Raw genomic sequence first — 26849 nt, 5'->3', positions numbered from 1 at the left:
TCAAATAGGAATTAACCTACCTTTAATTTCTTTTATCTTCTGCAGCCACATTTAACAAATCTTTAATTGCATGGTCTTTGGCAGCAAGGGGCAGAGGGTGATAGTCACATTGGCCAACTTGTCCCCCTTTTCTGATTGTTTGCTAGAATTAATTCAAAAAGGTTTTTCAGCAATTCAGCTCTAGTTTTTTATATCATCAGTGTTACTATAAACTGTTTTAACATCAAAGTCATTTCCTTGCCAACATGATATAGTGGTTAAAATGTTTGACTTTGATCTGGGAGGCCAGATTCAAATTCCAACTGTCGACGCTTTCTGGGCTCACCTTGGGCCAGTCACACACATTCAACCTAATCTTCCTGACAGGGTTGTTGTGAGGAAAAAATGGAAGAAAGGAGAACAATATAAGCTGGTTTGGGTTTCCACTGAGGAGAAAGGGAAGATATAAATGATTTTTTTAAAAAAAAACATGCTCTAACTGATAATAAACACCTCAGTAGAGTAATAACTAGTTTGGTATTGAAATAATTCTATGTAAATATCACATCAAACATGAATGATTTTTATACATTTTTAAATAACCGTGTCTTGTATAGTTAATTGTAACAGCAGCTACTGTACAAAATATGTTTGTCAGAACACATTTATTGATACATAAATATGTAATGTTTAAAATTCTAAATAGTGGTTTCTTTTAAAATCCTGGAAGGATAAAAGAATTAAAGAAGGATTTCACAGACAACATGAATTATGTTGCCAAATAATAGTACAATAGTACTTCACTGACATTGTAAAATAGCTTAGAGGGACCTATGATGCCCATAGCTGTTGTAATACATTAGTAATTAAGAGGGTATGAGGTTAAGCTTCATTAACTATTGTGGGATTGTTCCTTGGGTTTTATTATGCCCTAGGGGACAGAAGAAGGGAGAGAGGTCAAACTATTTGAATCTGAGTTTGCTTAGTGCATCTGTCAAAGGAAGCAGAATAATGTAGCAATCCACATAAGGATCAGGAATTCCTAACAGTTAGGAAAAACATGTGTCTTGACGCAGAAATACAAGATTTATTGCAGAATTTAGTAATAATGGATTAGAAGCCCTGTGTGTGATTTCTGAAAGCTTTAACAGTGGCGATTCTACCCCCTCCCCCATTTTAACTCCTTTTTTTTATAAGTCTACAAGAAAGACAACTGATATAAGAAACATAGTTTAGAAAATTATCTAGATCTCTTGTAGCAATCAACAAAGGTTGCTTCTTCCCCCTTGGGATAAATGCATAATCCCATGTGCAGACAGTGTGATGAACTTTAATAAGGTGGAATATGTCTGTGTGCTGCCTCATATTCCCCTCCAATCTCATCTTTCTGCTTGGATAGGTTATGTAATCCAAATCTTCAGAACAGGGGTCCCCTACCTTCTTGAACCTGTGGCTACCTTTCAGATTTTAAGAGGGAGTGGCGAGTGCAATCCCAAATGACTCTCTCAGAGGCAAGCCCCAGACCAAAAAACTTTCCTCCTTGCTTTGCAAAAGAATCCTAGAAGGACAATAAACAGAAACAAAAGTAAGCAGAAGAGGCAGAAGGGAGGAAGGCAAGGATGAAAAGAGGAAATCCAATGGCTGTTCTGCTATTTCAGCCATTGAGAACCCTTTCATTTGGATGAGAGCAACTAAAAAGCCCTGTCTTAAAATGACCATACCTACTTTCCAGAAAGCTTGATGGGCACTAGAGAAACTTGTGGATGCTAGCGGTGCTTTAGAACTTAACTGAGAGACCAGTCCTAAGTAGGTCTATTCCAAATCATACTTTTATTCAATATTGCTTATTCTCCGGCAGAGGCATGGCTATAGAAAATTGTGGCCGGGGCAAGCACTGAAATTGAACCTTCTCAACATCCAATACTCCCCCTTTTTTTCTTTTTCCATCTCTTCAGAGACAACACTGAAATTTTTTTTAACATTAACACATATTTCAGTTAGCAAGAAACTAAAGCCTACCTTAAAATTTGAGGGTTTTAAAAACCAATTCCTAATACACTCTCATTAAATCTAACTTAATACACCCTTATTAAATCTAGCCGCCATTTAAATATCTCAACTACTATATCATAATGGCTCAAACCAGGGGCATATCTGCCATGGGGACATGGGGAGTCAAATGTCCCCAGGTGCCCCCATTTGGTCACATGGGGGGTGCAAAAATTCAAATTTGTATGTTTTTTGTATTTTTAGTGTTTTTTCAGTTTTTGGCCTGCGGGGGGCACAGTTTTTAGGCTAGCAGCACCAAAATTTCAGGGATTTTTTGGGAGACTCTTCCGATGATGCCACCCAGGTTTGGTGAGGTTTGGTTCAAGGAGTCCAAAGTTATGAGCTCCCAAAGGGGGTGCCCCATCCCCCATTGTTTCCAATGGGAGCTAATAGGAGATGGGGGCTACACCTTTGAGGCTCCATAACTTTGGACCTCCTGGACTCTGAAATCCAGAGTAAAATAAAAAACCTGGAAGACGGTTGAGAAAACACACACATAATAATAAGTAGTGAGAGTTTTCAAGCTCCAGTTTGGGCCTTGAGATCTCCTTGAATTACAACACCTCTTCATACTATCATCAATCCTTCTGAAAGAAATGGCAGATGGACTCTATAACAGTGAAGGCGAACCTTTTCGAGACCAAATGCCCAAATTGCAACCCAAAACCCATTTATTTATCGCAAAGTGCCGGCAATTTAACCTGAATACTGAGGTTTTCATTTAGAAAAAACAGTTGGCTCCGAGGCGTGCGTTACTCGGGGGTAAGCTTGGTGGTAGTCGGTGGCTTTGCTTTGAAGCAACCATGCAACTCTTCCAACGGGTGAATCACGACCCTAGGAGGGTTTACTCAGAAGCAAGCCCCATTGCCAGCAACTGAGCTTACTCCCAGGTAAAGGATCACGCTTTAGTTCTTCGCATGAAAATCAGTGAGGTTTAACAGCACTTAACAGTGTTACCTATACTGCTTCCCCAAAATTAGGTTTTAGGTTTAATGCTAATAATCAAGCCCAGCGACCCAGGCCAGCCTAGATGTGGGGCGGGGGAGGGACTCTGTGCATGTCCACAGAGAGGACTCTGAGTGCCACTACTGGCACCCAAGCCATAGGTTCGGCACCATTGCTGTATAACATCATACACCCCTCAGGTGCCTCTCCTCCTCAAATTCTGTCCTCCCCATGGTCTACCCCTCCACCCCCAAAAAAAATCTTCAGGAATTTCCCAGACTGGAGTTCAGAACCCTGACTGAAAGTATAGCTCGGCAGTCCCTCCAAAGCAACAAAAAATATTTGCTGTCTTTGCAAGCCTGCTAGGAATAGTCTCAAAATCTAAGCAGGACTCCTCAGAACACCCATTCTAATTGATGAGGCTCACTCCTAGGAAGTATTCTTAGGAACCCAGCCTTTATGAAACTCCTCATTAGCACCAACAGAACTATTAGAACTTTCTGGAAAACATCATTTTTCTCCTGAGGTGTGTAGGTGCCCATATCTCAATCTTTCCTTGGTCGAACAAAGGAATTCTTATATTGTCAAGTGGATCAGCTTTAAAGCCACAGCATGTGGCTTGTTCTTCTCACACTGATCAGTCTCATTGGGTAGAAAAAGAAGAGTTGGTTTTTATACCCCACTTTTTTCACGTTCAAGGCGTCTCAAAGTGTCTTACAACTGTCTTCCTTTCCCCTTCCCACAACAGACTCCTTGTGAAGTAGGTGGGGCTGAAAGAACTGGGACTGGCCCAGAGTCACCTAGCAGGATGCATGTGGAAAAGTGGGGAATCAAACCCAGTTCTCCAGATTCAAGTCTGCCACTTGAAACCACTACACCCTGCTGGTTTTCCGAGCTGTCATCTCTTCAGTGGTGCTTTTCACCCACTTCTACTTTTCCTCAGTCAAAACCTCCCTCCCCCAGGTTTCTGCTGATCTTGATTATTGCAAAATAAATTAGCCCCTAATAAAATCCCCCCTAATAAAGTTTGTGTGTGTGTATATACACATTACCTCTAGGAAGCAATGCCTCTAATATAGCTTGAGTAAAATCACAGCCACCTTAAACTCAAGCCTCCTGTAAAGCAGCCTTTCTAAATGGAAATGCAATCGCTTACTCCATATGGAGACTAAGCATGACTTTTGATGTGAGAAGGCAGGTACACTCTGTATATGCTCAGAGATGCTCCTTTTCACCTTGCTGGAGCATTTTCCTGAGAGCAGGGGCAAGGGGCAAGGTAGGAATGTTGTGGATGGGGAAGGGGGGTTGGGTGCAAGGTAAGAACATTGTGGGTGGGAGAAGGGGGGCTAGGGGCATTTGAAGAGGACATTTGGAAGCAGTTCTGGGACCAATGAAGGTCAGGCAGGGAAGAAGGGGTTTCCTCAGCGCCCCCATCCAGCTTCCGAAGCCCCAGCACGACTTCCACTGGCTTTCCCCATCAAAGAGGGCCCTTGGAAGCTGTCCTGGGGCAAAGGAGGCTGGGCAGGGCAGGGCAGAGCAGGGGAAATTAAGGGAAGTGGTTTCACTGGCCTGGCCTCCAATGCCCCAGGATGGCTTCCACTGGCCTTCCTCATTGAAGAAGCCCTTTGGAAGCCATACTGGGGCAATGGAGGCTGAGCAGGGGGGTGGAGTTAAGGAAATGGGTTTGCTTGACACACACCCCTCCCACCACCTGGCCTCTGGTGCCTCAGTGCAGCTTCCAAAGGCCCTCTTCAATGAGGAAGGTCAGTGAAAGCCACCTATGGAGTGGCTACTCTCTTGCCATAAAGGAGTAGGGGCTCTTCCTGCACCCCCCTTGAGCCTCCCGCCCCCTCGCCACACCTAGGGTCTCAGGAAAGTGTGTGGGGGAGAGAGAGAAGAGTATCTTTGGGGATCACTGCATGGTACAAACATTCTTGGTTATACATGCAAGCAGTATACTCTTTAATTTTTATGAAATCTAAGTATGGCCCTTTCCACACGGGCCTTTTACAACGGCCTAAGGACGGCAAAAACGCCACCCCTAGGGAGCTGTTCGCATGGGGGGCGCAGCTGCATCGCAGCCGCGCTGCCCTCCCTCCCCCCCCCCCCAGCAGTGCAAAGTTGCTATTTTCCCTGCGCAAAGCTACCCATTTTCAGGGAGCAAGGTATTTGGAAAACGGTGGCTTCCAGCCGCTACCGTGCGAACAACAGCAGCTGGAAGGCGCCATCCCCCCTTTCCCGATTGACATACCTTCTCTGCGACCTTCCGGTGCATCGCTCAGGCCTGGGGACACGCCCCTCTGCCCTGAGACACCAGAGCGGTTGTGCAGGGCAGGGGGTGTGTCTCCTGGCCTGGGCAACGCGCCAGAAAGTCACAGGGAAGATATGTCGATTGGGCGACGGCGCAGCAGTGCGCCGTCTTCCCTGCCTTTACCAGGACCGTTCGTGCAAACAGTCCCGGGGGTGTGTGTGTTGGCGTCATATACGCCGACGCACCCCCCAGTGTGGCCGTGCGGAAACGGCCTATCCTATTATCAAACTTAATTTTGAGATAATTTTGTTATATTCTGCTTTATTCTGCTTGTACCTGAATAGGTACAGTCTTTATCCAATTATTATTAGTTACCTGTTTAAGAAAGTGATTTAAAGGTTTGTTTTAATACAATATATAAGAAAGATACACTATACTTGTATGCAAGTGCCAGCTTAAGCATTTGGTATTAACTTTTTGGCTTTATCACTATCACTGTTCAACAACTGCTGTTTATTTCTGCTGACAATTATAATTCATGTTTTCTCTCTAGATATATTATTTCATTACACTGAGATTCAGAAGTCAAGAGGGCCTTTTTACAGCATTCATTTATTTTCACAGACTACTGGCATACTTCCTTTATCCTGCTCTGTCCCAACCCCCTCCCTCCACCCCCATCCATGATTTAGGAACGTTGTATGGTAGATCACTCTGTAAGACAACTGCCTGTAAGACAACTGGATGCAAATAAAATAATCAACATTGCAATAGAAAGCAAAATCCTTGGGATTTACAGAAGAATTGCGGAATGGGGTGGGGGCAGAAAATGAAACTGAGATAGTGTGGCTCTCACCTGTAGGAAAATTTTAATGTTGTTTAGGATTGTTACACAGCCATCCTAATCATTTACTTTCTTCCAAGACCATTAATTTCAGTGGATATCGAAGGGTGTATTTGTGTTACTAGCAGTCACCTCTTCTACAGTATGAGAAGAGAAATTGCAGTAGCAGGTGTGTCTTTCATTGTGGGAAGCACAATAGAAAACAATGAGAGGCTTAGAGAGTTAAGTGAATGCTTACACAGGATTTATTCTAATGATGATGATCTCTTCCACAACAATGGGCTAGGGCTATGTTGGCTGATTTTAGTATAACTGACATAGAGATACCTATACACAACAGTTGCAGGTGTTACTGGGGGAAAAAAGGAAGGTAGTTTTACTGAATGTGAATAAGATACCCAGGAAATTAATTTAAATGGGATTACACAAACCCATAATAAATTAAATGTGCCTAGTTACAAAAGCATCTATATAATAAATAAAGTGTAGGTAATGTTAATCTGAAATAAGAAACTAAATTATGACTCACTTATGGTGATATAATTTTTTTGCTTATAGCTATTTAAGATTTTTAAAGGATCCTCATCCATCTTTACCCTTTTATTACTATGATGAAAGGCATATAGAAGTATAGCAAGTAAAAGTGTACTGTGATGAAAGGTTTACAGAATTGTAGCAAATAAAAGCCTAAAAAGTGGAATGCACTGTTACTTAACTGCATGAATTACTGGAGACATCTACTCTTCCCATTACTTTTGCAATCTTTCTGTTATGAAATTTCTCTCATCATAATAATATACAAGTGGAGGACCCAAGAGGGCTTATCGAAGTGGGAAGGAAGAGTCTAGTTACCCAATGTTATAATAAACTAACTTTTTTATGTTGCAGAAGATCCATAATCAAAGTTAGTAACTTGATGTAAGAGCATGATTCCTTTTCTGTGTCCCTGGCCAGAGACACAGTGTGAACATGCACCCACCAGGAAGGATAACTATAGGCACCTATAAAAACGCTCTATATGCATCTTTGTAGAAAATTGCGTCTGGCAGAAATAGCTGGGAAACCTAAACAGTATCTCTGCGGGGGTTCCTTGCATTATTTAACATATCAAAGAACCAAAAATATGTGTCCATATTGAGAAGCCTTAAACAACACTTTTCTTACGAGGAGTTCTTCCAAAGATGTAAGTCTGTATATTGGAGAGTGACTAATTTCAGTAGTTGTTCGAGCAAGAAATAATGCATTTGGATTGGTTGTGCAGAGCCTATAACTAGCATTAAGAGAAACTAATTGGGTTATTCATTGATGTCTCAGTGACTGGAAATCTTAATTGGGTTAGATTACTTTATTAATAATAAAGCACCTCCAAACCATCAATGTGTATAGAACCCTAACCTTGTCAGTGAAGTCAAGTTAATATACTAAAACAATGACAACTAGCTATTCTTGATCCAAATAAATAATGCATATACTATATAACAGCATATATTATGTGGGTAAGAATCAGTGAACTAGCAGGAGAGTGCATAAGAACATTATTACAGATCTACTGGATCAGACCAGGGGTCCATTGCCAGCATTCCATTTCACACAGCAGCAAAACCATTACCTTGGAGGGCCAAGAAAGAGCGCACTGAGGACAAAATCATCTTCTAATGTTGCCTTCTAGCACTGGGTTTGAGAGGTTTGCTACTTCTGTTTATGGAGTTTTCTTCTAGTCACCACGGCTGGTAGCCATTGATGGGCCGCTTCTTCATGAATATGACTATTTTTTTCTTAAAGCTATCTATGCTCCTGCCCATCACTATGTTTACTGGAAGTGAATTCCTCAGTTTATTTCATCGTTATATGCCATTAAAGGTTAAAATGTAATGTATTTCATCATTGAGTAAAGAAGTTTTTTTTCCCTTTTGTATGTCCTGATCCTATTTCCCACTTTAATTTAATAGTAATAATACACAGCATTTATATAATACTTCAGAGTACTCAAACCATGTCACGTACATTATTGTGCTGTAAGGATCTAACAGCACTATGCCAGTATTTTCTCCATATTTCAGATGAGGAAAAGTTTAAGAGAGTCTACCTAGTGAATTCACTGAAGACATTAGATTTAAACCAGAGAATTTTTATTCATGGTGCAATCTCTCAACTACTGTGTTACATTAACTCTCAGCCTTCTGGTATGAGGGGAAATATCCATATAGTTTAACACTGAGGACACATGTTGCAGACATGTCCTGGAGAGCTGTGATTGGTTAAGGGCATTTTGTGCATTTATGATACATTCCAGATTAGAGCCAAGGACTATCTGATTTATCACAGTCACTCTAGCTATTATGCATCAGTGACTCATTTAGCCTGTGTTTGGTACTCTGAATCATGATTGAACTCTGCTTCTGGATCATTACATCAAAACTGATTGGACACCCTTGTAAAGGTACATCACAGCATGCTAATTGCTCACTGGCAACTTGTACTTATGGAAATAGGATGCCAAATCTATTAGCCGGACAGTAGGCATTCATACAATACGTTTACCTTGCACACAATAGACTGGGATGCCTATTAGCCCAACGCATGGTCAGCTTCAAAGTCTGTGCAAGCGTTTTCACTGATCAGCAAATTAGCACCTGATAGCTACAGTGCCTAGCAGAATGTCTAACTGTATTTTAAAAACAAAAAACTCACCCCAACGTCAAATTTTGTATTTTCATTGCTACAATAATTAGTGAGCTATATTTGGTTTGATTGTATATGCATAAAACTTCTATGTCACCTTTTCAAACAATGAAATGGCAAATACATAACACTTGGCAGGAATTTAGTAGCATTTGGTTGTGGTGGATTTTCTGGGCTGTGTGGCCGTGGTCTGGTAGATCTTGTTCCTAATGTTTTGCCTGCATTTGTGGCTGACATCTTCAGAGGTGTATCACAGAGAGAAGTCTGTTACACACACCTCTGAAGGTGCCAGCCACAGATGCAGGTGAAACGTTAGGAATAAGATCTACCAGACCACGGCCACACAGCCCAGAAAACCCACCACAACCAATTGAATCTGGCTGTGAAAGCCTTCAACAAAAAATTATATTTGTATGGCTTAATAGTACAGTTAAGAGACTGTGTACTTGGAGTTAAACCCCTTATGTGGCTGCAGTACTATATAGTTACCCTTGACCACTAGTTTAAGGATGGTTTTCTTTACTGTTCTTTCCAAGCCACTTGAGTGGATCACATCAGACATAGTTTATTAGATGTGTCTAATCATCAGAAATGGTATGATGGAAAGGTTTCTACGTTTCCTCTTCCCATTTTGTCTGTATTATGAGACTGATGGGAAATGCAGATGGATGGGAATGGTGTGGGTATTGAGGAGATTTAACTTTCAGATGTAATTGTCTTGTATTGTTTGTGCTTGTTTTGATGTCTTAGTGCTAAACTAGAGAAGTTATTGAATATTCATGACCAGCTCTCCTGACATGTATTTCAGCCACAAAAGCCTACTGTGGTTTAATGGGGAAGTGCTGATATGAATCAGGGCTTGGAAAAACAGTTAACTCTTCTCTGTGAACAACTACCTCACAGTTGAGACTTTTGGGCCCAAGCTAGCCTGATGGTGTCATATTTTGGAAGACAAGCAAGATAGGTCCTGGTTAGTACTTGGAAGGGAGACTTCGCCAAGGAGGTCTAGGGTTGCTACACTTTCAATCCACTTTCTGTGCACTTTGCAGCTGAATTTTACTGTGCGGAATAGCAAAAATCACTTGCAAACAATTGTGAAAGTGGACTGAAAGTGTATTATCCTGCATGTGTGTAAGGGCCAGAGGCAGACATGGCAAACCACCTGTGTTCATCCCTGGTCCTTAATCGCCTTATGGGGTTGCCTTCAGAATACTGCAGCTTGATGGCACTTTCCGCTACCAGGGAAACAATAAAAACACAGGGAATTATGTGAGTGGTAGATTATTAAATTATTGAATAAAGACTACAAATATGTTATGTATGATAACATATAACATATTTGTAGTTTTTATTCAGTCATTAAGGCAGTAAATTCATACATAGTTATTAAAATCCACGTCCCATAGAAATCAGAATACTTCTGTGTAAACAAGGATGTGAGCAGGCCTCAGATATCCACAATCTCCTTTGTACTGTCTTAGTAATAATGTTAATTAACCGTACTTTATTGAAATGTTTAATAGAACAACTTGCCTGAAAATCTTTTTTTACTTTTTAATCTTCTGGTTTAGGAGCTTCCATCACCTTTCTTGAATACTTCCGTCAGTGCAGTGGAAGAAGCAGCAGCAACTATGAAAGGCAAGCAAGATTCTCAGGAATCCATGAAAATAGCTTGGCGATACCAAAACATTCCAAAATTGGAGGTGAATTGTATTTCATAACTGTTTTCAACCAAAAAGTATATGTACGTTCAGACTAAAATTACATGTTGAAATGACCAACTCACTATACCTAGCCATTTAGCATCAGTTCTATTAATGGTAGAACTACATCAAGTTTATGGACTTATCTAACAGTCCTTGTGTGTAGAGGCATGTTCTGTGCTTCCCAGGTGCTTGTGGCCCCAATTGGAACAGAATTTGAATTAAATTTATGTTAACGGGGAAGAGATTTTCAGGTAGCATTGGCTGGAATGGATTATAGTAGTTTGATTCATGCAAAGGAATAGCAGCTTAATTGTTACATGTTGGTGGGATCAGCTAGGATCAGGGATACCCGTTATTGGAGACTATGGGAGGCATAGTGGTGGGAGAAGACATTAAAAGGGAAGGAGACAAAGGTATAGGTATGCTTGGTCTTTGTCCCAACCCAGGATGATGGTGGTGGAGTTACAACATTGAACCCCTCTACAATACTGATGTTATATAATGCCAGGTCCATAAATAATAAGACAGTAATGCTGCAAAATTATTTTACAAATTAAGAAGTAGAAGTGGTTTGTGTGACTAAGATCCAGGTGAAAGAGAACAAAACAGTGGCCTTAAAAGAACTGACACCCCCCCCCCCCAAGTTGTTCAGTCCTTCATCAGTCAAGGATAAAAGGCGGGGGAGGGGGGGGAGATGGCAGTGCTCAACTGGAAATCCTTACTCCAGAAATTTGCAGCATTGATTGTATGAGCCTTGTGGAGGATGCTGAGGGGAGTGTAGCTATCTTGCTGATATACCAACCATCTAGCACACCAGCAGATACCTGCTGAGCCTGATAGAGGCGGTTTCTAGGTGGACTTGAAGTACCTCCATCTTCATGCTCTTGGGGAACTTCAACACCCATCCTGACACTGATCTGTCTTCTTCTTTGGCCTCAGATCTAGTGTCAACCATGGCAACACCTGGACTCTACCAGGTTGTATCAGGCGCACAGATCAACCAGGCCACATAGCAGGTATGAATGTGGGCCTTATCTCTTTTGATTGTGAGCCATGGTTGAACCATTTCGTCCTAAAGACCCATCTGGATCTCCCACCCTCACACACACGGCCATAGGCAAATAGTAGGTTTATGTTCCCCTGTGGAGACTTATGGATCCAATTGGTCCAGAATGCTGTGGGGGATGTGATACCCCCTCAGCAATTCGTCAGCCGTGTTGACAGAGAACTGGCACCACTGCCTTTCTGAAACCATCAACAGGATTGTCCCCCAATGTGTGGAAAATGGATTACAAAACTGGAAGCCCAGATTAAGCAAAATAACACATACAATAAACAGTGCAGTAGAATACAGTGCTATGTATCACTGCTTATTGTATGTGTTATTTTGATGTTAATATTGTGGCTTGTCTGTTGTAGGCTACTCTGAGCCTGCCCAACAGGGAAAGGCCAGCTATAAGACCAACCAACCAACCAACCAACCAACCAACCAACCAACCAACCAACCAATCAATCAATCAATCAATCAATCAATCAATCAATCAATCAATCAATCAATCAATCAAGGAAAAATATAATTTACAAAATACTAACAACCACAACGTCTATAGAACTGACCACTTGGCTTGTTTCTTTCTTGCTGCCTTTATAACCATTAGTTTATAGTGACAGTGAAGCTGATAAAATCTCAACCACTTACTTTACTTATTACGCACATGAATAAGCAAGTCAACAGCTTGATTCAATTTGGTGCTTTCCAGAGGCGTAGCTAGGAAAAATGGAGCCTGGGGCAAAATCTGAGTTCCACCCCCCCCCCATGGGTGGCTGCCCTCCCCACCACGTCCAAACAAAGTTTTTTTTTTCACCAGGTCATCTCAAAGTCACCATCACATTAGAGAACATGTCCCAACTCACAAATCTGGGTAAAAGTTGGATCCAGATGATTTTAAACGGATCCTCATGAATTCATATGATTTCCAACACAAAAGGATCTATTTTCCTTAGGCTAGTTATTTTCTCACCTAGATAATAGAGTGGTCAGATCTCTAACATAAACTGTAATATTTTGGTGCAATAGTCCTAGAAACTAGTTTTAGTGTTTGGATCAGTGTGTTGCCTAGTACATTCAGTCTTTTCTTAAGAATATAATTGGAATGTGACAAAATGATTTTACAAGAGTTTACATATTTGGTTTTTAGTAATGGTACAGTTGTAGCTATGTATTTATGTCAGAGAGGAGACTTATATAGGGTGATATGTCAAATCAAACACTCCCTAGAATAATCATATATCTTGATCAGTTTAATTAATATCAAGTTTGCTGTGCCTTGTTGAATCTTCACAAATGTTCAGTTATGTACATTTTTCCAAATTCATTCTTGGATGCATCTGTATGCATTATCAAATTAATATTTAGAAGGAATTGTACTGTCAATATTCCATCACAGAACAATCTGATTTTTTGTTGCGGTGGTACAATCAAGCTCCCCAAATCCTTTTTTGTTATATACCATGTTAAAATATTAAACAAAGTGGAGACTATAAAAATATGATGGGATAAAACCTGGGGTAAAATGACATCCAAATGAAAACAGGGTTGGTAAGCCTGTTTACTTTGATTAGATTTTGAGGTGGTAATAGCAATGTGAAATTCACTGTACATTGTCAGTGGATATGTTCAGTCTCTTGGCAAAATTGCTGGATCATAATAATTGCTACAGAGAATATCCCCCTTGATCCAGATCTCTATCAAATAAAAAAGTCATGGATAGCACTCCAGTGCTGTCAAAAAGTCCACAGGTGCCATCCCAAAGTAGGATATGGTTTTGTTAAAAATATAAGAAGTTTAAAAATATCAATAAGGGGTTAGACAACCTGCCCCAAGTAACTGGTGTCAACTCTGCATGTGAGGCGCTCACAAAAAAACACGCAAAAACATTCTTTTAAAGGTACGGATCGACGAAGAGGAGGGAAAGGAAAATAGGAGTGGGAGGATTGGGAAAGGGGGGATGAAAATGCATAATTAGGCAACACAAAAGGGGAAGAATTAAGAAATGTGATTCCCCTCCCCCATGAGTCTGCTGGCTGTCTCCTTTTGTACTAATATTATCCTGGTGCTCGTTGAGCAGTTCAATCTGAGCAGTGAAATTCCAGGCTAATTTGTGCCCAAAGTATCAGCCACTATCAGCTTTTAAAAATTACCTTATCTTCCTTGTACATACAATACCTATCTGGTTATATGTGTCTAGGAGTCTGTTCCTTATGTCTTGATGAGGCTTGCTGGGATCTAAAGGTCTGTCCAGTGATAAGGGCATTTCAGTCTCTCTCTCTCTGTCTGTCCAGTGATAAGGGCATCTGCAGCCTTCCTCATAGTGTGAAGGTCAAGGGACCCTGCATGGTTGCATTTCATTTTGGGCAGTGGTGTGCGCCCACATAGACACGTGTGTGTGGAAGTACTTGAAGTCTGAATCTTATCTTTAGTTCTCAACTCTCCTGTTTGCCCTTACTGTTTTGTCCTCTTCAGAGCAGATGTGCTGGCTAGAGTCCTCATTCCTCTGTTTGAAAAAGTATTACCATTGCCTTGTATGTTCTATACTAATTTTCATTGGCTGTCCCACTGAGAACTCCTTAGCCACAAAATGGAAAAACAATGAATGCCAATAGAAAATATTAAAAACTGATTTAACAGATTTAAATGTGCTTGTTTTGTACTTTATCCAAACAATTACTAAAGCACTTTGCTTTGTGCAACATGTATAGCTAAACATCAGGTACAAAAATATATAAAACCCTTTGGTTATCTTTTTAAATTAATTAACATTTTAATTTTAATTAATTACATTATATTTAATTAATTAAAAAGAGATATAAAAAGAAAATAAAGACAGTCCATTTTGCAAAGAAATAAAATATGAGCAAATATACTCATGATATACTATATGATACTTGATAACAACAGGAATAATGTTAAACAATATTAGAGAATCAGTGATAAAATAATATACTTTATAACTATTATTATAAATATAAACATGAATTTCTAAAAATAATTCCAGGATATTGAAAAATAAGTTAATATATTATCATCTATTATCTATGTGAATTTGAATGTTTTTTCCTAAAAAACCTTTTTGATACAACATGAAGTAACTTCTCGTAATTCATAAATATAATTTCAGCTACATCCTCTTCTGTTACTCATTTTATAAGAATAATTCTTTGGATAGCTTTAATTGCTCTGGAGACTAATTAGAAAATACTAGCAAAATGAAAATTTTAGCAAAAGAAATTATATTTCCATAAATTATATTTCCATATTAGTATGTTTGGATATGATAAATAATAAAATAGGTAAAATAGGTAATTGTATCCTTTCAAAACATAGGTAATTGTATCCTTACTAATAATATGTTTATTCCTTCTAAATAAAATATTTTTGAAATATACATGAACAGCAGACTTTGTTTTTATTTCTAACAAAAAAGATTATCTTTAGCAAACTATCTGCTCCCCCCCCCCCCCATTTTAAAGATGTGCAATTATTTTATGTCTCCCACTTGGTTCTTTGAGTGGTGCTTGTTAAGTGAAGCTGAATTTTACAGTAGGTAAAGGTGCTGGTGGGTGTCTTTTCCTTCTGTTCTGAACATTTTAAGGCTGCTGCCAAGATTTTGGGTTGCAGTTTAAGGATGCTAATACTAATTCTGTAATTTTCTGTAATTCTCAGGAACTGTTTCTGCTATTTTTGGCTAATAAATTGAAATTCAGATTAAAAGTAGTAGGTATGTCCTAGCTTAATGCAATCAGGTATTGTATACAGTTTGCATTTACTGCTTTCACTCCCCTTTTTAATGAATGAATTGCTTAGTGTTCTCAGGGCAAAATATAAACTGTTGCAGCATGAAATCAATTTTATGCTTTAATTCATCCTAAATCTGAGAATTTCTAACACATTAGTATTGCAATTAGAAATGTTAATGGCAGACAGTAGCATAAAGACATACTTTGCTCTGTGAAAGTTTAGTCTATTTATTCTATTTGTGCAGGCTATCTTGTAGAAATCCCTGTGAATAGTAGACTTGAAACAACATTGCACTAATAAATTTATCGACTCATATTTAAAGGAAGCATATTTCCCCCCCTCTTGCTCTGTCTTTGTGGTCATGCTGCTGTTAAGACAGATTATTCATGCTTACTTGATTCAGGTGGGCTTTTTGCAAGCTTCCCTACTAGGCCTGGGAATATGGTACATTGAGGTCTATTCATAGGCTTCTGACATAGACCAGGCTTTTATTGCCTGGTGTTTTATTGCTGCCAAATCCTAGTCTCCACCCAGTTTGTAGGCACTGTTTTTATTCTTTAGAATCAAAAAAGGTTATCACCTACCTTAATCCATGCATCTGGGTGGATTAGGAACACCAGTGTTCCCCAGGATTCTCAAAGAGGATCCTGGAAACGTCTTGTTTCTTCTTTTTTTCAGTCTTTACTAACTCTTTTGGCTTCAGCAAGGATTTGCATCTGAAATGGGAAACCTGGAGCTTTTCTCAATGAAGACATCAGATCAAAGTTCAGTTAGTCAGGGCCTTTCTAAAACATTAAGGGGGCTTGGACCTACACAATAAAAAGATGAGCTCTGGCAGAGACTGCAGTAAAAACATTTGGATCAGTAATCCGGATAAAGGATAGATTATAAGGCAAAGAACAGCTCTTGTTTAAATTGCTTTGAGAACCCCCAAAACTAAAGAACTTGGAACTTTTGTTTTTTGGGTTTTTAAAAAAAGCAGTAACATGTTTTTATTTGATTTGGTGTTAAGATCTTGTTCTACCTTTATTATCCCATATAGCATATATTATTATGTCTTTTCAGTATTTTAAAATCATTGCTAAGCCTTTTGTAACTACATAGTGTAAAATAAATATATTTGAAAATTCTAGTTTTAATAGTAGTTTTGACATTAAATTCTGGTGTGGTGTTCTTGCTTTCAGGAAGTTTATTAATGACAAAAATTATCCTTTATCAAACAAATTAATTGTGACAATTTTCTACTGATTATACAGTAGGTGCTCCAGTCAGACAGACAGACAGACAGACAGACAATTCAGGCAAAGATTCCTGGACACAGAGATGCAACATTTATTTTTGCATGCCAACAAAATTTGTTCCCCTCTGAACCTTGATCTCACCCCAAAGTATAGAATATTACCTGCATATTTTCATAATCTAACAGCGCCAGTTTTGAGACATGCATTTACGCAAGCACGTATGAACACATTGCCCATGGCTGACCTCAGAGGAAGGTATTTAAAGAGCCCATCAAAGGACAGATTATGCCACTGAATCTTGGTTCAGCTCTGTCTTTCAAGTCTGACATTCAAACCATTATACCATGCTGGCTGTCATTTTGAAGAGTTGCTATCAGAGTTATACATAACTCTCTGACATTTTGCGGTTTGGGCCTAACTCCTGTGGCAGCCATTTTGGGATGGTACTCAAAACACTTTGTCAAAATTTCAGTGGTGTCTGCAGGCTCAAAAGGGATGGGGACCCCTGGTATAGATGATCTCTGTGCAGTGGAAATCATTCTAGTGACAAGTTTCTCTGTATGTTCTGCAGATAGTAGTTCTTTTCATATGTATGAATTGAGTAATACAAATAGCCAAGTTCACAGGGCTGCACTTGAAACATCTTCAAATTGACAAAATCAACATGTCAGGTTCAAAAGGCAGCTCTGCTGTGATCTGCATGAGTACCACGTTGATACATTGTGATGTTGTAGGCCTCTGGGTGGGGCTCAAACTGTAATGAAAGGTCAACAGCTAGCTAAAGAACTGGCAGGTTTGGGGTTGGGAAATATTAATTACCTTGACTAAAACAAATAATGTGAAAAGTTTCTAGGAAATAGAGACAGCAGAGACACAAAGCAAGGAACCTCTGTGGATTGGGGTGATGCCAAGGAACAGGATGGAGCAATGTTATAAAGCAGTGTTTAAAACATAATACATAGAGTTGGTGGTTCCACATCTTGAACTCATCAATTGTTGACATCCCATTACTTCAGATGAAATCAAACAACTGACATCAGTAATAAAGGAAAGGGAAAGCATCAGAACCTAACAGTGTCTCTGTGGATCTTCTTCAATTGAATCTAGAATATTGGGCAAGAGTATTTACTCGTGTGTTTACAAAAATAAACAAAACAAGTCAGTTTTCAGCAACATGGGCCAAGTCAATAATTGTTAAAAAAAAATGTAATAGAAGAGATCCCTTGTCATACTGTCCAATTGGCCTGATCTCAATTGTGGCAAAATTATATGTGCTACACTTAACATGGGAAGCTGTTAGAATTGGGTTATATAACATGCCATCTTGGGCCCAGAGTAAGCTGTTTTTCATGAGGGCCATTCAACAACTTACTGGTGTCTACTACTCTCTCATTTAATATACAAATATGCTTCAAGAAGTAATGGAAGGGTTTTTTTAGGGTTTTTATTGATCTACAAGTGAATTTTAATATGGTAACTCATCCATGTCTTTGGGAAAAATTATCTCAAACATCTATTGATGTGTCTACTGTAGCTGATAATTAAGCTGTATGAATGACCTACAGTAGAATGGCGGGATTTGTCTGGCGAAATTCCATTAAGAAAGGGAGGTAAGACAAGGTTGTCCTCTTGCCACTTTATTATTTATTTTATGTATTAGAGATTCACCAGCTCAATAGCAAACAAATTGTTCTCGACATCATCCCTTATTGGCCAATAATAAGAACTCAGTTCTGTTGTATGCAGATTTTTATTAAACAGCAAGTGGGTTCTCAATTTAATCTCTAGTTTAGAGAAATATTGTAAAAATAAGCATTCGATCATAAATGCCCAGAAGACTAAGTCAGAACAAAAGATATTAGAATTTGTCTTGGAAAATGAAAGGCCAGGAGATTAAACAAAAGGATAATTTTGTCTATTTGGGCATTTAATGCCAGACTGAACTGGAACTGCCATATAAAAATAGCTAAAAGTAAAGTAAATTGAGTAATTAATGCAATTATGAAGTTTTATTTCAGACAAAGAGGGCAGTTCATACCAGCCGCCATATTTGAAGCTAAGGTAGTTCCTTAACTACTATACAGGGTCTCAGTGTGGATTAATGGAATAAATGGTTCTATTGAAAAACTTCTCTCTGTAAGTTTTTAAGGCAGGTTACAGGTTTAACCAAATAAGTTGCCAATATAGCAATATAAGATGAACTGGCAATGAATTGTCTTGAAATAAGAGCCTGGCATCCTATTTTTAAGTATTGGGTAAAGTTGGTGCTAAATGCAAGCCCCAACTTCTACATGTAATGTCTTGGAAATTATAATTATAAGTCACCATGGAAACAAATGCTAGATAAAAGGGCTAATCAGCTGGGATTCTTGATGAATACTACTAAACAACATGGGGAAAGGAGGGCAGTGATTCAGATTAAAAAAAGCTTGATGTTATTACTTTGCAATAGCATGACAACAGAGCATGGAGAGTTTGCTAAACTTTATTTTGGGGTATTTCCACACAAAGTACGCTGAAATATTCAAATCTGCAAACCTTTCCCAAGTATAGGAGAACCTATATGATGGCTTGATTGTCATCACCTGATTTGAAGTGCAGATTTAATAAAGTTCCATTTTCCAATGGGATCTGCCCTTGTGAACCTGGTAGTATAGATACCATAACTTGTTTTTAAAATTATACTTTAATAAGGAAACTTCATATTCCTTGACCCTATATATTTTCACAGGTGACTCAAATGACCACTTCAAAATTTGGACACTACTTTGATCTGTCAAAATCTTTGGCTGCAGAACTGATCCAGAATGTGGAATGGCATGGTTTTTTCCTTCCTGAAGAAACAACTTTGTGTCCTGATATAAACTCTTGGTGAGTTTGCAAACTGTTTCAGTTGTTTACACAAGGAAGATTTAGCAGGGTAAAATTGATTTTACTGTCAGTAGTGCGGTGGTCAGGTATAAATACTTGTAGCCTAATTTTCTACTTTTACCTGATCAGCGCAATAAAATCTCCTCCCTGCTGCCTTCCATGCTTCACCTGCTACCATAACCCTGGCTTCTCGTCCTTGCTGCAATGAACTTGTGTAGTGAATACACACTCCTGTCTGAATCTTGGCTCAGCCCTGTTCTTGTCCTCATGTTCTATTCAGGCCCAAAAACTGGAACAGACTCTGCCAAACCAGCTTACTATTATCTCTGCTACTGTTTGTTTTCAAGTCTTCTGAGTGGCTCGCCAGGTAATACAGAAAATACTGGGGGAAGGTGAGGGGAAGAATATATAATTAAGATAGCTTTTATGCATAGAAAAGGCATGAGTATCAAAAGGACACATGTGGGATACCAAGCATCCTTGTGCACTCCATGTACATGCACACTACCAAAGTTTGGGATTTTGCCCTCTCCACAATGATCTCAGGTAAATTTTACTTTTTCCCATAGCTCTGAAGGAAAGAATAAATGGCTAAACATATCTATAGCCATTGTTATGCTGTATAATGTATGCTTTAATAGTTTAATTTTTAGGCTTTTTACTATTCCTTTTTAATACAGAAAACTGTGCAAATGTTAATAGCTGCTAATACTGTTGAACCAATACTTGTTCAGACAGTGCTATGATAGGTATGTTCTGTTACAGTTGTCACATAGTCTCATGTGCATGCACATACATCTGTGTATTTAGTTTCATTTTTCTTGTGCAGTATTCTAGAGAAAGATGTGAAACAACCTTCTTCAAGAAAAACAGCATATTTTTAATCCAACCCAACCCTATGTACTTATTTATTTAAAACATTTATATCACATCCTTCTAAGAACCTCAGGCAGCTAACAACAAGTATAATTTAGGAATTATATATACTTATAAAATAACGCTTCCAGCCACTGGGGATATCACTAAAAATAGGCACTTGGAAACCAAAAGTATCTTTGGTTGTTTTAAAGCAACACATTAACCACTGAATCACATGGAAGTTTGAAGAATAATTAATCTTTTCAAATATAATTCAGTACAGGTACCACTGAATCACATGGAAGTTTGAAGAATAATTAATCTTTTCAAATATAATTCAGTACAGGTACCAGTTTATTTATTCGAGGTCTTGGTGTAAACCTTGTATCCTGGCCCAAGATCATTCAATGTTATCTTTTAAAAGCTTGATTTAAAATCACTTTAGTTATTCTTTAACAGGTTAAATATGAACTGCAATTCTATAGAAAACATGAGCATGCATAAATAAGGTTATAAATAAAAAGAGTACATGTCATCCCTTCTCCTGCTTATGCTACATCTTACTATATAACTGAGCAATGTGTTCCTGATGATGAATCAGAAAAAGTGAGGGCTTCTGGGAAGTGTAGTCTTCGGCCATCTGTGAGGATCCAGATTCCAGCTCCTTCTGGAAGACCAAGAACTATATTTCCCTGCAATCCTTGCAAGGGTTGCTGCTGTAAGGAACGCTGCTGCAGGTGCTTTCCACTAACTAATTGCCATGCAGTCATGACTTGGGGATGGAGCTTGCACAATGATTGACCATCCTTTTCTCCCCCCACTTGGCCACCCAACCTTAGCCCAGTTCAGCTTTGATGGTGGCAAGCCTTAACAAGTGGGAAAAGTACACAGGACTAGGTCTCTGTGGTGAACTCTGAAGATCTTCCTGCTGGGACAAACTCAGTCAAGCCGTAACTGAGCCAGAAGAGCTCATTCGTTCAGGGAGCCTGTCTGTGTAGGGGGAAGAATCTGTAAGTAAGCTTTTTTTCACTGAATAATTAGACTAGGTTTTTGTTTTCTGTGGTAAATTGTGGGCCAAGTGGGAAAAAGAGGCAGGAGAGGTTGACCCTGTCAGTGGCCATTGAAAACCATCAATGGTTTTCTAGATCCTAATGTATTTGTTCATACAATGCATACAACGGGATTTACTACTAGTTTAAAGATAAAATGCAATTTCTAAAATTCTTACCAACATTTCATACCCACCCAGATGTGAGGGCATGGGTGTGGCTTTCTTATATGGTTTCGCTTTTTTAAACCATCTAATTTGTTTTTTTTCCCCTGAAGGCATGATATTAGATACACCCAGAATTCCAAAGAATAATAGTTGAAAGTTCTGTTCCATTTGTTCTAGGATTAATTCTGGGAATGAAACCATTTTTCAAAAGTTATTCTTCTCAAGGCTCAAAACTGAAAGTTAACTGGAACAGTGAGAAAATGCCTGTTTTCCAAATTCATACAGAAAAAGTGACAGCCCTACTGTGTCAAAACATTCTAAACAGTGATTTAAATTTAGAATCTACAACAACTGCATCAGAACCAAGAAACCAATCATTCTCTTCAACTTCAACATAAACATTTGCAAATCCATCAGCAGAAAGCTCTAAGGGATAGCAAAGTATTGAAACTTTTTCTGAAAGCTAAAAGGGTGGTTGTGCGGGGGAGGGCTGTTTGGCATACAGCTTCAGGAAAGCTGTTTCAAAATAAGAAAGGACCACCAAAAAGCCAGTTTCTGATCAAGGCCAACTTGACTGTTCATGATGACTAGATGGTCAGACAGAATTATTGGGTTGAATTCCGTGTGCACATGGACCTGTTAATCTCAAATCTTTCATTTTAAATCAAAAAAATCTATTACTTATGAATTGCTTTATTTCCAATCTATAAAGAACATAAGAACATAAGAACAAGGCAGCTGGATCAGACCAGAGTCCATCTAGTCCAGCTCTCTGCTACTCGCAGTGGCCCACCAGGTGCCTTTGGGAGCTCACATGCAGGAGGTGAAAGCAATGGCCTTCTGCGGCTGTTGCTCCCGATCACCTGGTCTGTTAAGGCATTTGCAATCTCAGATCAAAGAGGATCAAGATTGGTAGCCATAAATCGACTTCTCCTCCATGAATCTGTCCAAGCCCCTTTTAAAGCTATCCAGGTTAGTGGCCATCACCACCTCCTGTGGCAGCATATTCCTAACACCACTATTATCCCCACATCGCTGGCGTGAAGTAACACCTAATCTCTTTCCCCCCAGCATTTTCAATGAATGCCCCCTGGTTCTAGTATTGTGAGAAAGAGAGAAAAATTTCTCTCTGTCAACATTTTCTACCCCATGCATAATTTTATAGACTTCAATCATATCCCCCCTCAGCCATCTTCTCTCCAAACTAAAGAGTCCCAAATGCTGCAGCCTCTCGTCATAGGGAAGGTGCTCCAGTCCCTCAATCTGGCAAATGGCAAATTAACTCAATGTATATCCTGCTGTTTAGCTATTCTGATATGACTACTTATGCCTCTGAATACTGTCTTCATTCAGAGAATCTGAGCCTGTAAGCTGGGAGTGGGGTGCCACACTGCCAAGAATTGTAATATAGAGGTTCTAATTTTGTAGATAACTTAGGATCAAATAATTTTATCATTGTGGGTCTTCTGTGCAGCCCCAAATTGAGACTGCACATACAGAGACCTGCCACTGAGAGAACAGAAGCTTATTTTCTTTTCGGTAGCTACACCTTTAAAAGGCACTCACTCCATCTCCCTTCTTTTAGATGGGATCTTTTCAGCCCAAAAGTAGCATCATGTAAAGGGAGAGGAAGGAATGCCATCACCAAAATTCTTCTTTTGCACCAAGGATAGACTTTTCCTCTGTAATTCTATTTTTGACTGACTTTCAGGCCTAATAGAGATGGCTGAACTGAAGAAGGACACTGCTCTGTTCAAGAAATGTGCTACTTGCAGTACAAAGATGGCAAAGACAGACCCTCACAGGGAATGTGTTCTGTGTTTGGGGGAAACCCACATCCCTTCAGCCTGCAAGACATGTTTGTCGCTGGCTCCTTGGGCAAGGTAAGGTAGGGCCTCCCACCCCAAGGTGGCTTTGTTCGAACGAGCCCTTTGTTCACCCAAAGAAACCAATAAGTCTTCCCCTCTACCTTTATGGGGCCAGTGGGTACTTCAGCCTCAGCTTTCCTCCTCTTGGACAGGGCCTTCTCTGTACTCCCAGCCAAGAAGCTTCAAAAGAAGAAGCAAGGGGAAAAGCATAAGAACTCAAAAAAGGCCAACTTCAGCAGATTGTAGATCACACAACCCTAAGGTTGCTTGGCACTGTTCTCTGTAGAGGTCTCCCATGTTCGGGATCTCAGCCAAGAGGCAAAAGCCCCATGAGAAAACACCTTTCCCGGTCATTGGAACTGAGGCACTTGATATTACGCTGCCCAGTACATCAGAGCACTCTGCCTCCACCATCACCTCAGCATTGAGCATTGTCAGGAACCTACGGGGGATCTCTCTTGATACCGGAGGATCAATTCCATCAAGTCTCACTGCTCAGTCTTTGAGACACTTGTCTGTCAGTTCCCATGCCCATATTGATTCTTCAGAGTAAGGGAACCAAGTCGCAACTGAGAAGCCCACCTCTGTTCATTCAGAGGAACATCCTCTATCCTCAGATAACAATGTAATTGTGGTTCTGCCGCCACCACCACCTCAAGGTTAATCTCTGTGGCCTGTGTCAGAATGGATGATCATGCTACCTCTACCTCCAACCCCTTCGGAGGAAGATCTGTGGCAACAGGTACCTCCACCTTACAGGTACTTCCTGTATTTCCAACTTCCTCTCATCATTGGTGGTACTGGGACACAGATTGACACCATCAGTGCTCTCTGTCTTCATCATTGTTGAGTGATTCCAAGGAACATGCAGTATCAGTTCCAAGAGACTGCCAGAACTGAGGAAAAGGCATCTGGACCGACACTCATCCAAAAGACCATGGTCACCTTCACCCTAATACCTTCATGTGAAGAAGAGCAGGTTTGGCAAGAACAGCTGTGTTTTATTAATTACAGAAACCTGGCTTCAATCACACATTCCTGATGCGGCAGTTGAACTATCTGGCTTCACTTCTTTCCGGCAGGACAGAAGCAGTAAAGATTCTGGCAAGCTGAAAGGGGGGGGTTAAATCTCTATGTGAACAAAAGCTGGTGCACTAATGCAAGCATCACGGGGGGTCACTGCTCAAAGGATTTGGAAAGTATGACTGTTAGATGTAGACCCATATATCTGCCACGGGAGTTCAGTGTGGTTATCATCATTGCAGTATACATTCCACCTGATGCTAATGCTACCATGGCTTTGAGCTCCTCTCTGTACAAATATCATTGTTGACAACCAGCAGAAAAGCATCCTGATGCTGTGTCTCATTATAGGAGGAGACTTTAATCATACTAATTTAAAACAGTGCTCCCTAAACTCTACCAGCATGTTAGGTGCTCCTACGAGGATCCAGCAATACATTGATAAAGTGTACACCAACATTAAGGATGCCTTACAAGGTGATACAATTACCATTAACTTGGGTCAGTCACACCATTTGTCATCGTTTCTAGCACCAGCATATATTCCACTTGGGAGAGGCGGGAAAGGCTCTGTAATAAAGACTGTAAAATCCCGGCCTGATGATGCCTCCAACTACTTCAAGATTGTTTTGAGACAACAAATTGGGATGTTTCTACCACCCAGGATCTGGAAGAGTATACCACTGCTGTTCCTGAGTTATATCACCTACCGCAATAATACTCTTAGTTTGTGGATAAGCTTATCCGGATTTACTTCCAACCATAAACCCTGGATGACAACGTGGTTCAGCGACACTTTGCATGACAGGAATATTAAGCTTTCAGATCTGGTGATGAGGCAAAATACAGTGCTTGCAGAGCCAGTCTCAAGAGAGGCATTAGACAAGCCAAGATGAGTTATAAGAGAAAAATTGAGGATTATTTTAATAATAACAACATGAGGCAGGTGTGGCAGGGGATTCAACAAATCACCAATCATAAAACCAAATCCAATGAGGCCATCTCTGTAGATGGGGATTCTTCTTCTCTGGCAGAGCAGCTAAATCACTTTTCGGCCTCGCTGAAACACAGGTTTTATTCAGAGCTGAGATGACACACAGCCACTAGGTGATTGCAGCCTCACACCTCACTGTGGAGGAACATGAGGTGAGGCAAGCTCTTTGAGGGCTGTGAATCCAAGGAAGGCTGTTGACCGATGGTATTCCCGGGTCGGGTGTTAAAGGAATGGCGCTAACCTCAACTGGCTGGTGTTTTTACTGGGATCTTTAATCGATCTCTATCCCAGTCCACCATCCCATCTTGTTTGAAAGCCTCCCACCATTGTTCCACTACCAAAGAGATTTCCTGCCGACAATCTTTCAGGATTATAGACCAGTGGCACTCACCCCCATCATCATCATGAAGTGTTTTGAAAAAACTGGTCCATAGGGCATATATTAAGGTTCTTGCCTTCCAGATACATTTGATAAACATCAGTTCGCGATATCGGACCACAGATCTACGGAGGACGCCATTGCCATTAGCCTCCACTACACTGCTTTGACGACATCTGGAACATCAGGGGAATTATGTGCGAATGCTTCTTTATGGACTTTAGTTCAAGATTTAATACAATCTCAGCCTTTACAAAAGACTGGTGACCTAAACTCTCGTGATCTTGACTCTCACATTCAATCTGTTTGTGGATTAGGATTCTTGTCTGGATCGCTCCTAGAGGGTTAGACTGGGAAATCGGGTTCCTCAGTTCTTACTCTAAATATGGGAACGCTTCACAGGGCTGTGTGTTGAGTCCTTTTACTGTTCACCCCTTTATACATATGCGACTGTACCCTGTTCATCATAGTAAATAACCATTATCAACTTCCAGTTGATGACAATAACGGTGGTGGGCTCATCTCTTGAGGGATGAGTCTGCTCCATCGGAATGAAGGGACCGACTGTCGCTCATGGTGCAGGGAAATAAACCTTGTTCTAACACTAACAAGACAAAGGAGCTCATAGTGGACTATAGAAGGAATAGCTCCAGGAAATTCAGCCCTGGAATTATAAATGGGAGATCAAGTGGAGCTGGTGGCTAGTTTTAAATTTCTGGGCATGGATTAAAGAGGATCACTTGACCTGGGCGCATAGACTGTCATGCTGTGGTTAAGAAAGCCCAGCAAAGACTGTACTCTTCTGAGACTTTTAAGGAAGCAACAACTAGATGGAAAACTTCTGGTGTCCTTTTACCGCTGTGCTATAGAGAGTGTCTTAAACTCCTACTGCATCTGTGTATGGTTCTCCAGCTGCACAGTGTATGCGACAGGGAAGGCGCCCAAAGGGTGATCAATACTACTGCACAAAGGGATTATCGGCTGCCCTCTTCCCTCCTTTTGGAAGAAACTGGCTATACCCCGGGCTTCCAATAATAAAGCCCGTATTCTGAGGACCTGCCTCATCCAGCACACTCTCTTTTCAAACTGTTACCATCTGGCAGACGGTATACAGGGCTCCTCTAGAACTAGGACAAAATAGAGGC

At 40.1% G+C, this 26849-nt stretch overlaps 1 protein-coding gene across 2 annotated transcripts in view; it reads left to right on the top strand.

Moving 5' to 3' along the window:
• The window catches only part of ELP4 (elongator acetyltransferase complex subunit 4), a 219257-nt gene that overhangs the window by 48234 nt on the left and 144174 nt on the right, over positions 1-26849 (top strand). For both annotated transcript variants that reach the window (XM_048485525.1, XM_048485526.1), the window contains exons 4-5: positions 10322-10453; positions 19227-19366. In XM_048485525.1, coding sequence (XP_048341482.1) covers positions 10322-10453; positions 19227-19366 — 272 coding nt within the window. The remainder of the gene's footprint in view (positions 1-10321; positions 10454-19226; positions 19367-26849) is intronic.

This window comes from Sphaerodactylus townsendi, linkage group LG02 (assembly GCF_021028975.2).
Source record: "Sphaerodactylus townsendi isolate TG3544 linkage group LG02, MPM_Stown_v2.3, whole genome shotgun sequence".
In the NCBI taxonomy this organism is placed as follows: domain Eukaryota; kingdom Metazoa; phylum Chordata; class Lepidosauria; order Squamata; family Sphaerodactylidae; genus Sphaerodactylus; species Sphaerodactylus townsendi.
The sequence above is the reverse complement of the archived record's forward strand: the minus strand, read 5'-3'. Positions and strand labels throughout refer to the sequence as shown.